General features: G+C 37.8%; 2 protein-coding genes across 6 annotated transcripts in view; one reads left to right on the top strand and one right to left on the bottom strand.

The window, feature by feature from the left end:
- The window catches only part of LOC109854514 (basement membrane-specific heparan sulfate proteoglycan core protein-like), a 161076-nt gene that overhangs the window by 121460 nt on the left and 27629 nt on the right, over positions 1-11987 (bottom strand). The window lies entirely within an intron of this gene.
- LOC109854513 lies at positions 4587-9369 on the top strand. The gene is made up of 6 exons (XM_020427669.1): positions 4587-4755; positions 5888-6144; positions 6271-6537; positions 6687-6817; positions 7004-7169; positions 7860-9369. Exons 2-6 carry the CDS (start codon positions 5890-5892, stop codon positions 8259-8261), a joined length of 1221 nt encoding a protein of 406 aa, XP_020283258.1. The 5' UTR covers positions 4587-4755; positions 5888-5889; the 3' UTR covers positions 8262-9369.

Below are 11987 nucleotides of genomic sequence, written 5' to 3' on the forward strand. Positions count from 1 at the left end.
CAAATGTTCTCACATCGCCGCGGTTTCATGTTTCGGAAGCGTAGCGCGCTGAGTAGTACACACGCCATACTTTCTGTCCCTTTAGTCTGGCGCGCTTGTTAGCTGCGCGTAGCAGTAGGAATAAACTAGTTCTATTACGACCGAGTGTATTATTCAGTATAATGGTCATAATATGCACAGTAGCATTTTTCTGCATTTTCCTGTGTAAAAATTCTTTTATGAAAAGATTGATGCTCCGTGCATATATACAGTGTTATACATACAGTGTGTTGTACTTTTTTTTTGTATTATTTATGATAAAAATCTCTACGGTGAATTTGTCTAATAAAAGTAAATCGTCCTAGCTAATATATATATATATATATATATATACCTACTACGTGTGAATATCTACATTTCGTACACAAACAAATGTCATATAAGTGTGTGCATATATTTTGCGACATAATTTGCGTTACACAAATAATAAATGTTGCATCATGGTGAAACAAACAAAGTTCTCGCATTTATATTTCGTTCGTGTAAAACGAAGAAACGGAGCAGAGAAAACGCGAAGGAGATGTGGCAAAAAGATACACGGTTACTCTTGCTTTGGAAAATCCGCCGCAAGATCGATCATGTCAGCTCCGTCAATTGGCCTCTCTCAATCGAGATAAAACTTAAGAGACAGCTGCAGTCGCTCGCAGTAAACATAAATGCATCGCAGACACGAGGTGCTCCATTAGAAGAAGTGCCATCGCTTGTAGAACCGATACGACGAAGACGACGTTGTGCTCCGGGATTATTCTGTGATTCGCTCGATCCTCCCTCCTCCCCCCNCCCCCCCCCCCGAAGCCGTTTCTGCGCTCCGGGGATTCGAGCAACATTGGAAATTGTCACTTTATTCAGGAAGGAGGATCTTACGCTACGAGGGAAGGCTAGTGTGTCCGACTGTCTTTCAGCTCTCTGCTCGCCTTCTATGCCATACAATTGTCTCGAACGAGGAACGAATGACGAGAGAGAGAGAGATAGAGAGAAAAAGAGAGAGAGCTCGTGGAACAAGTGCTCGGTTGAAGGGCTGCTTCGAAGGAGCACAGACGTTAGTGGATGAAGCGAGCGACGGTGGGAACGTAACGACTGCATTCAACTCGAGTGCTCGCAATGGCTCGCATTTTGCAATGACTTAACGAAACTTATATTGATATTTGAATGCCGAAACGTGTCGGACGGCATTTCGCAAATTGATCCTTGAGAAGTGCCACGCACCGAGCGTCGTCGTCGCGGAACGTAACGTAAAAGCTTATGTCTCGATCGTTTCAATCGGCGACGATCGACGACGACAATGACGACGCGACGTCGTCGCGGCCGATGTGTGTGAAGACACGTGTGCGCTCTTGAGTATAATCGCGCAAACTTTTACTTGCGTCCCGTAAATCTGATCTATCTCGCAATAATTTAGATAAGACTGTTTTTTTTTTAACAATGAAACTATTTTTCTTTTTTTGCCTCACGTATTTCACGTGTTTCGTGTCGTCCGTTATTATAGTTACATCATTTTGAATAATTACGTCACGAAATCTTAATGATGCGTCTTCCAACTTAAAGCGATTATTAGATGAATAAGCGCGACAATGCTGTGCGATTAGAGAAACTTACGTGCGCATAATGAAATGTAATTTCTTTTGTCTTGCATACTGTCTTGCAAGGTTAATATATATAGGATAAAAGTAATTTAAAAAAAGCGCGTAAACAATGAGTTTCGTCTTTGAATAAAAGTTAACGCAGTTTTAAATATAGCGCATCTATAAAACTATTATACGTACATATGAGCTGTCTGAGCCAATAATAAAAATAATACGTTTTACACGTTATTGACTCGTCACATTTTGTTACAGTTTAAATAAATTTAACATTTATTACCGATGTGTGAATTTTCGAGTTAGCTCTGTTGCATAAAACAAATTCGCAAGTAAACATTTTTATTGCAAGTCTTTAACTTGTTATCACTTAGAAGTCGGATCTATTCTTAATCTGTTTTTAAACAAAATGTTAATCTCAATATTTGCCAAAGCATTAGCTTGTTGACTAGATTATTGAGCGTTTTACTAAAACTGCAAATATGTTCATCACGTGGAAGAAGAGTTTTTGCATTTATTTTTTTTTACATTTACTTTGCAACTGCGTAAAACGCTACTACAAGACTATGAAATATAAATTAACAGTTGCAAGCGTTTGATTTGTCTCGTATATCTCATGAATTTGTCCTTCATTGTCATCAAAAGCAATTCTTATTCATTCACATACATACAATGTCACCGTCACGTTGATGGAATAATGTAAAGCAGATCTACATGAGGAATGAGGAAGTTACGCGCGAGAGTGGTTGTTCTATTTGTTATGTTGTTATGTAACATTTATATGCCTCTTATAAATATAGCGAATCCAACGTCACTGCTCGTTGAACATTTACCTACGTCAAATATTTATTATCTCGTTTTCTTTCACATTTCTGAGTATTTCCCGAGTATTTTCTTGTTTCGAATTTGTTTACTTTTCGCGCGTTATTTTTTATTTCTATTTTATTTATCATTTTTGTCTATGACAAAACTTGGCGAACTTTGCGTTGCAGCAAAGGCCAAACTTTAAACTGCAAATGCATCGTAACTTGATATGGCTTTAATGTAGCTTTAACATATATTTAATCAATAATATACGCGACGTAAAAAATATTTAAAAAATCGAGTCTTGTTAATGTAGAAATTCGGACACTTATCGGTAACTCGTAGTTTATTAGAAAAGTTCGAGATCAGACTCGGTAATGAAAACGCTTGCGAGCGCGTTACAGCAGCATCTAATTTTCAGACGCGCCTAAAATTCCTGTCATTTTCCCGCGTTATATTGCATAAACGCGCGGTGCAATATTGCACGCAATTAGAATTTCGGACAGCTATGCTGACCGACGTGTTTTGTGCGGCGCGATTGATCGCTGAATAATGTAATTGAAAACTAGACCATACCCCAATACCCATTCCGTTTAATCGACTCCTATATATATATATATATATATATATATATATATATATATGTTTAAATAAATTGCACAAACTGTGAATGTAAAGCGCGCCGATACTTCAGAGTTGCATACACGAGCGTGCAATATTAGCGGCTGATAACGATTCGATCGAACACAGCGATACTTATTGGCTTTCCGCGCGAGTATTAATTAAGCCATTAAAAATTTATTGCTGCGCGATTCGTGTACCTTATCTCGACCGTGCGAATTTTTATCTCAGATTTTAGCACATCTCACATGGTCTCCCAACGCGATCTGCGTCTCGATCGAAGACGCGTTTCTGTTTAGATTGGCCAGAACAAGCCACAAGGTATGTACAGCGTATATCGAGTGGGTTATTTCACTGTATTAGCATCTGGTTTCCTCCAGAAGCAACACACGCTATCGATCGACTCGCTGCAAATATGTGCATCAAGAATTTTGCCCGGCTGTGTACCTTCTCTTAGAAATGCTCCGAAAAAAAATAACATTTTAAACAACTGTTAACAAAATATCGCTAAAATTTATCGCCAAAGTAAAGATACAATTTTTGATCAAACGTGTTAAAGACACTTTTGACGCAATTTTGCGTAATCTAAACGATAATTAGTAACTTACTGTAAAAATAAAATATGACAAACAACATGTGTGATTATTACGAACGAAACGTCATATTTGTCAAAATTGCAATAAATTATGTCATAATAAATATTAAAAATATCGAGTTATGCAATAATTTCTTTGCTTATGCGTATCTTTGTCGAAGTTAAGTGCCTCATCATGGCCATAATGATATGTCGTTTTTATTATAGACTAACGTCAGACAATTGTGTAATGTGTCCTGAGCAAAGGTAACGATACAAAAAACAATGATTAGATGTTGTAATCTCACTCAATGTATATCGTATCTCGTGAATAGGAAAACTAATCAGAAAAAAAGCGGTGTTGCGTAAACTATTTGAGACGATATAAAGATAAGATAAAGTACAATTTGCTTGTCATTTTCAAATTGCAAACAATTAAATGACTTTAAATTGAGACTGTTTCGATTTCCTTTCCGCACGTTTCTGAACATTTACCGTCTCTCACATATTTTACATCACATGTTCCCACCGTTCGGAAAAATTACATAAGCTCGAATTGATGGTGTTACGAGCACTTAATGAATTAATTGACTTTCAGAACTTTGTTCTTAATAACTTATAAGATTGCTCTTGCAACGTCTTTTCTGGAATTTTTGTCACATACCGTATACATTAATTATATTTGTAATTGCATTTATTACACAGAATTAGATTTATTTTCTGTGTTATATTAAATTTAAATATTTTGGTATGTAATTATTTTTAGTTTTCATATTTGAAGGTTGTTTGACAGAAAAACTCTCGTTTTAAAACTGATGATCCAATGACCTTATCACCGACGTTATTATCTTATCAATACTTTGCACCGAGACAATCAAGTTTGAATTCACGAGTTAGACAGCGTCTGAGTAAATTATTGCTAGTCAGTGTTTGCGTGGCGACCGTGCGCTAACTACAGTCAATAGATCTATGACCTTGCAACTTTCTGTAATAGTATATAGAGAATACACCCATGTAGATATAAAGGCTGTCGCTGTGGTTCTGCGTGTTTCATTTCCTTGTTTGACATCGCGCGCGAAGTGCCGGTGAGCATCCGAGTGTGGTAAATCAAGCAAAGATAGAACACAGTACACTTTGCAGGTCAGTGGAACGATCGTTGTAAAAGCTCTACTTTTTTTTTTTTTGTATCAACATCTTTTGACAACAATCGCTAATAAATTATAGGACGGGTCGGAATGCAAAGTCGCATCAAAAACAAATTATGAAAAAAAAAAAAAAAAACGTAAATTAGAAAAATCTACTCGCTGTGCTGTCCAATTTTGAAAAAGTGCGTGTAAATATGCTATGTTTTTTCTAAAAGCTTTTTCGCACAAAAGCTCTTTGATCACGCGACCAACGTGATAATAGCAAACTACGGTGCAAACAAGGAAGAATATTCTCCTGTGTAGTGGGCGAGATGTAAGCCCAATTAATCCCCCGGCAGGTCTCCTCTAAAATAATTACTTAAATTAAATCTCGTGTCGCGAACAAATCTTCTCTACTTGTGTTTTCAATAAATTACTTAATCACGTAAATAATGTTGTTTAATAATGTTATATGAGTCGGCTATCATTGAGGAACGCTTTCTCTCTCTCTCTCTTATGTAAGTTTAGTTATCGACCATTCTTAACGCCAGACGGATTTGACACCGAGGAAACCGCGGAAAACATTTCTGAGAAAACTCATCAGAGTGAAATATGGCTGACGTCGTTCGACCACAAGTACGTACGCGATCGCGGCACGCCAGACGCGTCGTAAATTTCTCGCAAATACCGCAACTCGATCACGTTCGACGGGATCTCGACGCCGCCGTACGTACGTATGCCGCTGACCAAAAAGGAAAAGAGCGCAGAGCGGCGTCCCATTACGCTCTTAATTGAAACAGCGATCTCTCTTTCTCTCTCTTTCTCTCTCTCGCTTTCTTTCTCTTTCTCTCGAACGTAGGGGAATGCCCGCGTCTTGAATATCGACGTGCGCGAGAAAAGAAACGATGGTTAAAGTGAGCGAAAAAAAAAACAAAAATAAAAAAAACGCAACGAGAAGAAAGAGAGGACGGCTAAGACGCGGGTGGAGTGGCCGGAATGAGGAAGGGAGTTGGCCAGAAAGAAAGAAAACGTGATAAATCTCGTCGCGAACAATAAGTTATCGTAAAGAATCGTTTTCGCGTTTCGTGACACGGCCGGAGGAACAATGATTTGTCGGGGAAATTCTCCAATTCCAATTCCAATTTCAGAAATGGCCCTAGAGACACCGACATGGATGAATCTATGCTTCGTTGAGAAGATCCTGCGAAAATCGGAGGGCGACAATTCGATCCAGGTGACCGATGTATTCACGAAACCGGCCACGAATAAAGGCGACAACTACACCAGCGATATGTTCAGGGTTAATATCGAATTCACGCACGGCCAGGATGAAAACAAGATCACGGACAAGAAATCGATCATCATCAAGGTCGCGCCTATAGCCGAGGGCGTGCGTCAGGATCTTGTAAGTTTATTTTTACGCAGAGAAGCAAATACATTAAAATTTTCTCATAAAAATAAAACAATTTGTGTCAACCAACACATTGCAAATAATTTGTTTACTTTTGCCACTTCCCAAACAAATCTCTAGATTGAGAAAGCGGATTTATTTGGCGTAGAGATACTGATGATGACGGATACGTTGAAAAAGATGAATAAGTTACTAGAACCCAAGTACCGCGTGAGCGGGAAGTGTTTGTACGTGCAAAAGAATCCAACGCTTTTAGTAATCGAAGATCTCGCAGTTCTCGGCTTTCGTATGGCTTGTCGTCAGTCCGGACTTGACTTAGATCACTGCGTTCTTGCGCTTCGCGGACTGGCGAGGTTTCACGCGGCCTCGGTAGCCATATGCGAGAAGGTAAATTACGTGGCTTCGTTAATGTTATGTTCCGACAAAAAGCAATTTCTTTTTTTTTTCGGAGAATTTACATCTCATTGCCGGTGACACTCTCGTGTCAACGCGTTATGTTATTTATCAAGATATCTAAACAACCGTTTACTGTTTAGGAACCAAATCACAAAAATATATATACGAAGGGAATGTTTAGCGCTGATTATCCCACAAATTTTAGATCATTTTTCATTCAGAGTACTCATATTTTAGCGAAAGAAGCGGAGAATTGGCCGGAAGTAAAAAGGTGAGATCAATACATGCGCAAACAATAATCGTTTAAAAATATTCAATAAGTCTAAACGTAACATAACGTTCGAAGAACGCAAAAAAATCCAACTAACACAAAATTTGTACAAATTTATATAATTAACAAATATAAAATTTTTGAAGTTAATTATAATTCACGTATCTTTACAATTTTCGTTACTAGATACGTAGGAAAATTATCCAATCTCGCTGATCGCATATATCAAATAGGAATAGACATGTGCAAGGTATCGGAAGATGAATTCAACGTCATCACTCACGGTGATTTCTGGGTAAACAATATGTTGTTCAAATACAACAATGAAGGCAAACCCATTGAACACATTATGGTAAGAGTAATACGGCTAAATACAAAATTTTGTTGATATACGTGTATCAATTGATATAATATTTTATATTTGACAAATATTTAACATAAACAATAATTTATAAAAATTCCTGCGTCTATACAGGTTCTAAAATTGAAATTTTGCATAATTCAAAACAAGACAATACAGTGCACGACTGATCTGTCACTGATAACAATATTTAGTAATTTATTGACTGAATTATCAACCAAAAGAGATTTTCTATTTAAATTATATTTTCAATTTTAAAAGCTTGGTTATAAATCTCACAATTTGATAGACAAAGAGAGAAAGAGAGTTTTTGATATGCGCGTATTTCAATTATCCGCGTACACAATCGCCGTGATATCGAATTTGCTGCCGACCAAGATAAAGAGCAGACGCGACAATATGCGATACTGCAGAATGCAGCTGTTATGAATAATGCAATAAATTCAGTTTGATCGAATTCAGGTACATCCGCCACCTGTCCGCCCGTGTCACTCGCGCAAACTCTCGACCGCCCCCCGTGACTTCCTAAACACGAATCCTACTTCTTTCCCCGTGCACGAATTTCATTTCCAATTCAATTGCCGGTCGTTCACGAGTTCGATCGATCAAGAAAGAGGGAGAGAGAGAGAGAGAGAGAGAAAATAAGAGAGAGAAAGTGAGAGAGTTTGCTTGATATTGCAGGTGGACTTCCAAATATGCAAATACTCAACGCCTGCGATCGATCTGCACTATTTTTTTAACACGAGCCCAGCTCCGGTCGTTTACGAGAACCACAAGAGCGTTCTGCTGAACGAGTATTGTAACACCTTGGCGTCGACAATGAAGCAACTCAACTGCAAAACTCGACCGCCCACCATGGAGGAGCTGAAAACCAGTTTAAAGCGAAGAGCCGCCTATGGAATGATAGCGGCCTTCACCGTGTTGCCATTGATGCTGATCGAAAAAGACAATGTAAAAGATTTGGACGAGATAATGGGCAAAGACGGTAGTGTCGAGAATCCGGCTTATAAGAACGAGGCTTATCGCAAAGTAATAACAAAAAGAATACCTTTGTACGACGAATGGGGTTTGTTAGATCCTTAGATGTGCAACATTCTACAATAAAGATTAGTCTCGTCTTGAATGTCGACTGTAGAAAAAATTCTCGGTATTGTTCTTAGAATATACATTGACAAGACACGATGACGTCGATAGTACAAACGTGTATCGAACTTCACAATATTCTGTCCGATTATTACAATGCAATGTGTTATTATTTTGTAAGATATTAACTTTTGTAAGATAATTAACCAAATAATTACCCTGTAGATACGACAAATAATTTGCATAATTCTGACGCGTCTTCATCTTTGTATTAACGAAGTATATCGCCGATCTATAAAATCGGCTTTTTCTGTAAATAAAATGCGAGATCACGCGAAAAAAAAAAAAGAACTTAATTACTATTCTTTAATAATATAATTCAGTGGAATTTTACTCTGTTTTTCTACGCATGAGATTTGCAAGCAATTCTTTTTACGCGAAGCGAGAGAGATTACATAAAGTTTGACCTCTCTCTCTCTCTCTCTCTTCTCGTTGACTTAGATTAACATGGATTACTTCGATTATAGGTCACATTAAAAAACATAGAGGATTCTACATTTTAATATCTTGGGAGTAGTAAACCTGCGCTGTGGCTTGTTTAATTACACGTATATACATACATTGCGCTACAAAGACTTCCGTTCTTACTTCGCAATTTAAAGAGCTTCGAGTTCTTTTCCATAAACTTCGAGACTTTCGTCTCATTGATTTTCAACGTGTCGCGATATTAAATTACTTACATATAAATTTTTGATGTATTACAAAATTATAATCTCAATTTTTTACACCGAGCCAAGTTGATTACGTTGCTACATCCCTCGCGCGAATATTGTAAAAAGGCGCAGCTAGAAATATTTAAACTCAAATTGAACTTTCGCAACGTAATTCCGGCGATTTGAATAAATCTGCGCGACACAGTTTTGCGTGCACATCCGCCATTTCGCGAAAACAAATAACGCGAGACGTGAAAAACAAAGAAATGGAACGAAACACGGTATTGCGCGCATCCTGCGATGCATATCTATATTTTGCGAATTAATTGCGTTACTCTAGATGAAATATTTGGCGAAAAAAAACAAAAACAAAATAAGTGTGTAACACATAAAGCAAAAAACAATTTGGTAATATAATAATTGATCTAAACTTACCAGCGCGAAATATTATTACAATATTCTATTTGTAGCGCGAAAAGATATCTAGATAGATAATAACGTTAACAATATTACGCTTATTAGTATTTGATGCGAATTGCGCATGTAATGTTAGCAGTCCGGTTTGTAAATGCTTTAATAGGGTTTCACGAATAATTGTCGTCGATGTTAGATAAAGCAAAATAATTATCAGCCGCGTTTTGGTCCCAAGTGATTCCAATTCATGGCATGCATTAACCTCGACCACCAAATAATTAACCTTTGTTGTGGCCGAACAATAATCTCTGTTACTTATGGTATTTCATGAAATAAATAGCGAGAAAATCATTATTTTGCGTGCGTAATTGCGCGAATTACGCAGAAATTGAAACGTTTTGCTAGCTAGCGTGAACGCAGTAAATAGTTTCATCAAAATTTAACGCAGGACAAATCTAATAAATTATTATACCAGATGTGTATATCTATTTGTATGTATATTTACGAGATATGTTTATGTATATATACTCACATAAATCTCATATTTTCAATTTTCGGCAACATCGTTTATGCGCTAGAAAATTTGTTACGTAAATAATTAATTATTAATTACAATCTGGCTCCAAAATGAAATACCACGTGAGTAAACATCAATTGACGCCTGTGTAAATTTATCTCTCTCTTTTTTTAACGGATAAAATCTTTTTTTTTTTTTACAAAATCGTTTATTAAAACACATAATAAATTTAATGTGTGTATTCTTCACTTAACGCGCTAATTGAATTATTAAAGAGGAATCGTATGTTATATGCGCGCGCGTATATATATCTCTGCACGACAGAAGATTAAATCTGGGGTCTCGTTGGGGATATACACGGGGAGATAGAAGATAAACTGACGTTTCTCAAAATAGAATTCGATCATGCTGAATGTATGTACTATTATACCTAACTGGTAATTGGCGTTCGGCAAACTACATTGTCTCGTGTTTCAACACGCCAATTGGATCTGAGCACATCGACAGATGTTGATTTTGATTTCACATGGGCGCTAATAACACACCAACAAATTACTAAATTATAACGTACGCGCTATCGGACTCAATTAAAAGCCCGATTTAGCAAACATAATCTTGATACACACACGCTCGTTGAGCATCGAAATAGACGCGCTATATCATCCCAGAGCTTGTACACTTTCCGCTCATTATTCCACGTTATAGCGTTTATATGTGTAATAAAACTTTTCGAATAAATATTATATAAAACAACAATCACGAATGTTCCGCATTAAATATCTCTTAACAAGCTCGCGGAAAAGATACGATGTACGCGCGCGTACATACGTGAAGTTGCGCTCTGAATTCGTTTACATGTTACATTAACTTCCTCTTTCGAAGTCGTTTAAAATGTCATGAATTTTCGTGTTTATATTGCAGACAACACGCCGCGCGCGCCGCGTTGTCAACGGAGCGTACAAAAGCACAACAATTAAATCTCAACGAGCCATCGCGCATGCAACCGTACGCGCGCGCTCATCAAAATTGCTCAGCTGCGTGTGAAACGCGCTGCGATTCCGAGACCTCGCGCGGCCAGATGAACCGCGAAAGCTAATTAATATCCTCGGTAAGTCGCGATATATGTATTTCGCCTTTCAATTAGATTCGAACGTGTCATACACATACCCATCTCCAAGTATGCGTGTGTTGTCTATACACGTTCTCGTGTGTGTGCGCGCGCGCATACACACACACATACACAAGCGCGCACGAGAGTGTATGTACGCGTCGGCGGCGTGCACGTGACACGGAACAAATGGTGATATTAATTACCGCGATTTGCCATCTCCGATACTGAAATCGACCTCTATTAATCTGATCAAGCTTACACCTTTCGTTCGCCTTGCTTCCTTTGTGAGATAAACTCACTCTCTCTCTTGTTTCAACTCTGTTAATTATTTATGTTTCTTTGTTTATTTAAAAAATCTTTGTAATCCATTCTCGCGCGTGTTTTCTACAAAAACGACGAATTTTGTTCCGCAATTCTTACGACGGTTTGTTGCGAAAACTCACCGGTCTCTGCTCAACGGCAAACATTTATCCAATTACTTAAAACGAGTCTGAAAACGAAAAAACGAAAGAACCAAGCACGGTTTAGAAAACTGAAACGAAATAACCAGCTGACTAGCTCTGTTGCGTGAGAAAATAAAATTTTCGACCGCTTATTTTTCGTTCTGTGTTTCGCTCTGCAGGCAGAGTCAATGTACCAGTGGCGTGACTCGCCCGAATTTCTCTGGTATTGTCTATTCGCATGTACCGCGGATCATTTGTTACACGGAGCGCGGCGCAAAACGATACAACCCGGCCTGTGCGCCGGGAAACATGTTTTCGTCGAATATTGCCGCCGGCATTTCACACAATTCCACTTTTGTAATTTACGATACTCATATTGTTGAAAGACGACGCAAGAGGTTTAATTGTAACCGCGCGTAACAATCTATTGTTGTGCGAACCTGCGCACGCAACGCCAATAATTTTGTGAAAAACTATTTAAATAATAAGTTACTTTTGATGAAAAAAAAAAAAAAAAAAAAAAAAAAA

This window comes from Pseudomyrmex gracilis, unplaced genomic scaffold (genome assembly GCF_002006095.1).
Source record: "Pseudomyrmex gracilis isolate BER0280 unplaced genomic scaffold, ASM200609v1 scaffold_69, whole genome shotgun sequence".
Taxonomy (NCBI): Eukaryota; Metazoa; Arthropoda; class Insecta; order Hymenoptera; family Formicidae; genus Pseudomyrmex; species Pseudomyrmex gracilis.

Coding starts and splice junctions, on each gene's coding strand:
- LOC109854513 (XM_020427669.1), top strand. CDS start 5,890: ATGGCCCTAGAGACACCGACATGGATGAATCTATGCTTCGTTGAGAAG. Junction 6,538..6,686: donor CGGTAGCCATATGCGAGAAG/GTAAATTACGTG, acceptor TTTACTGTTTAG/GAACCAAATCACAAAAATAT. Junction 6,818..7,003: donor AATTGGCCGGAAGTAAAAAG/GTGAGATCAATA, acceptor TTTCGTTACTAG/ATACGTAGGAAAATTATCCA.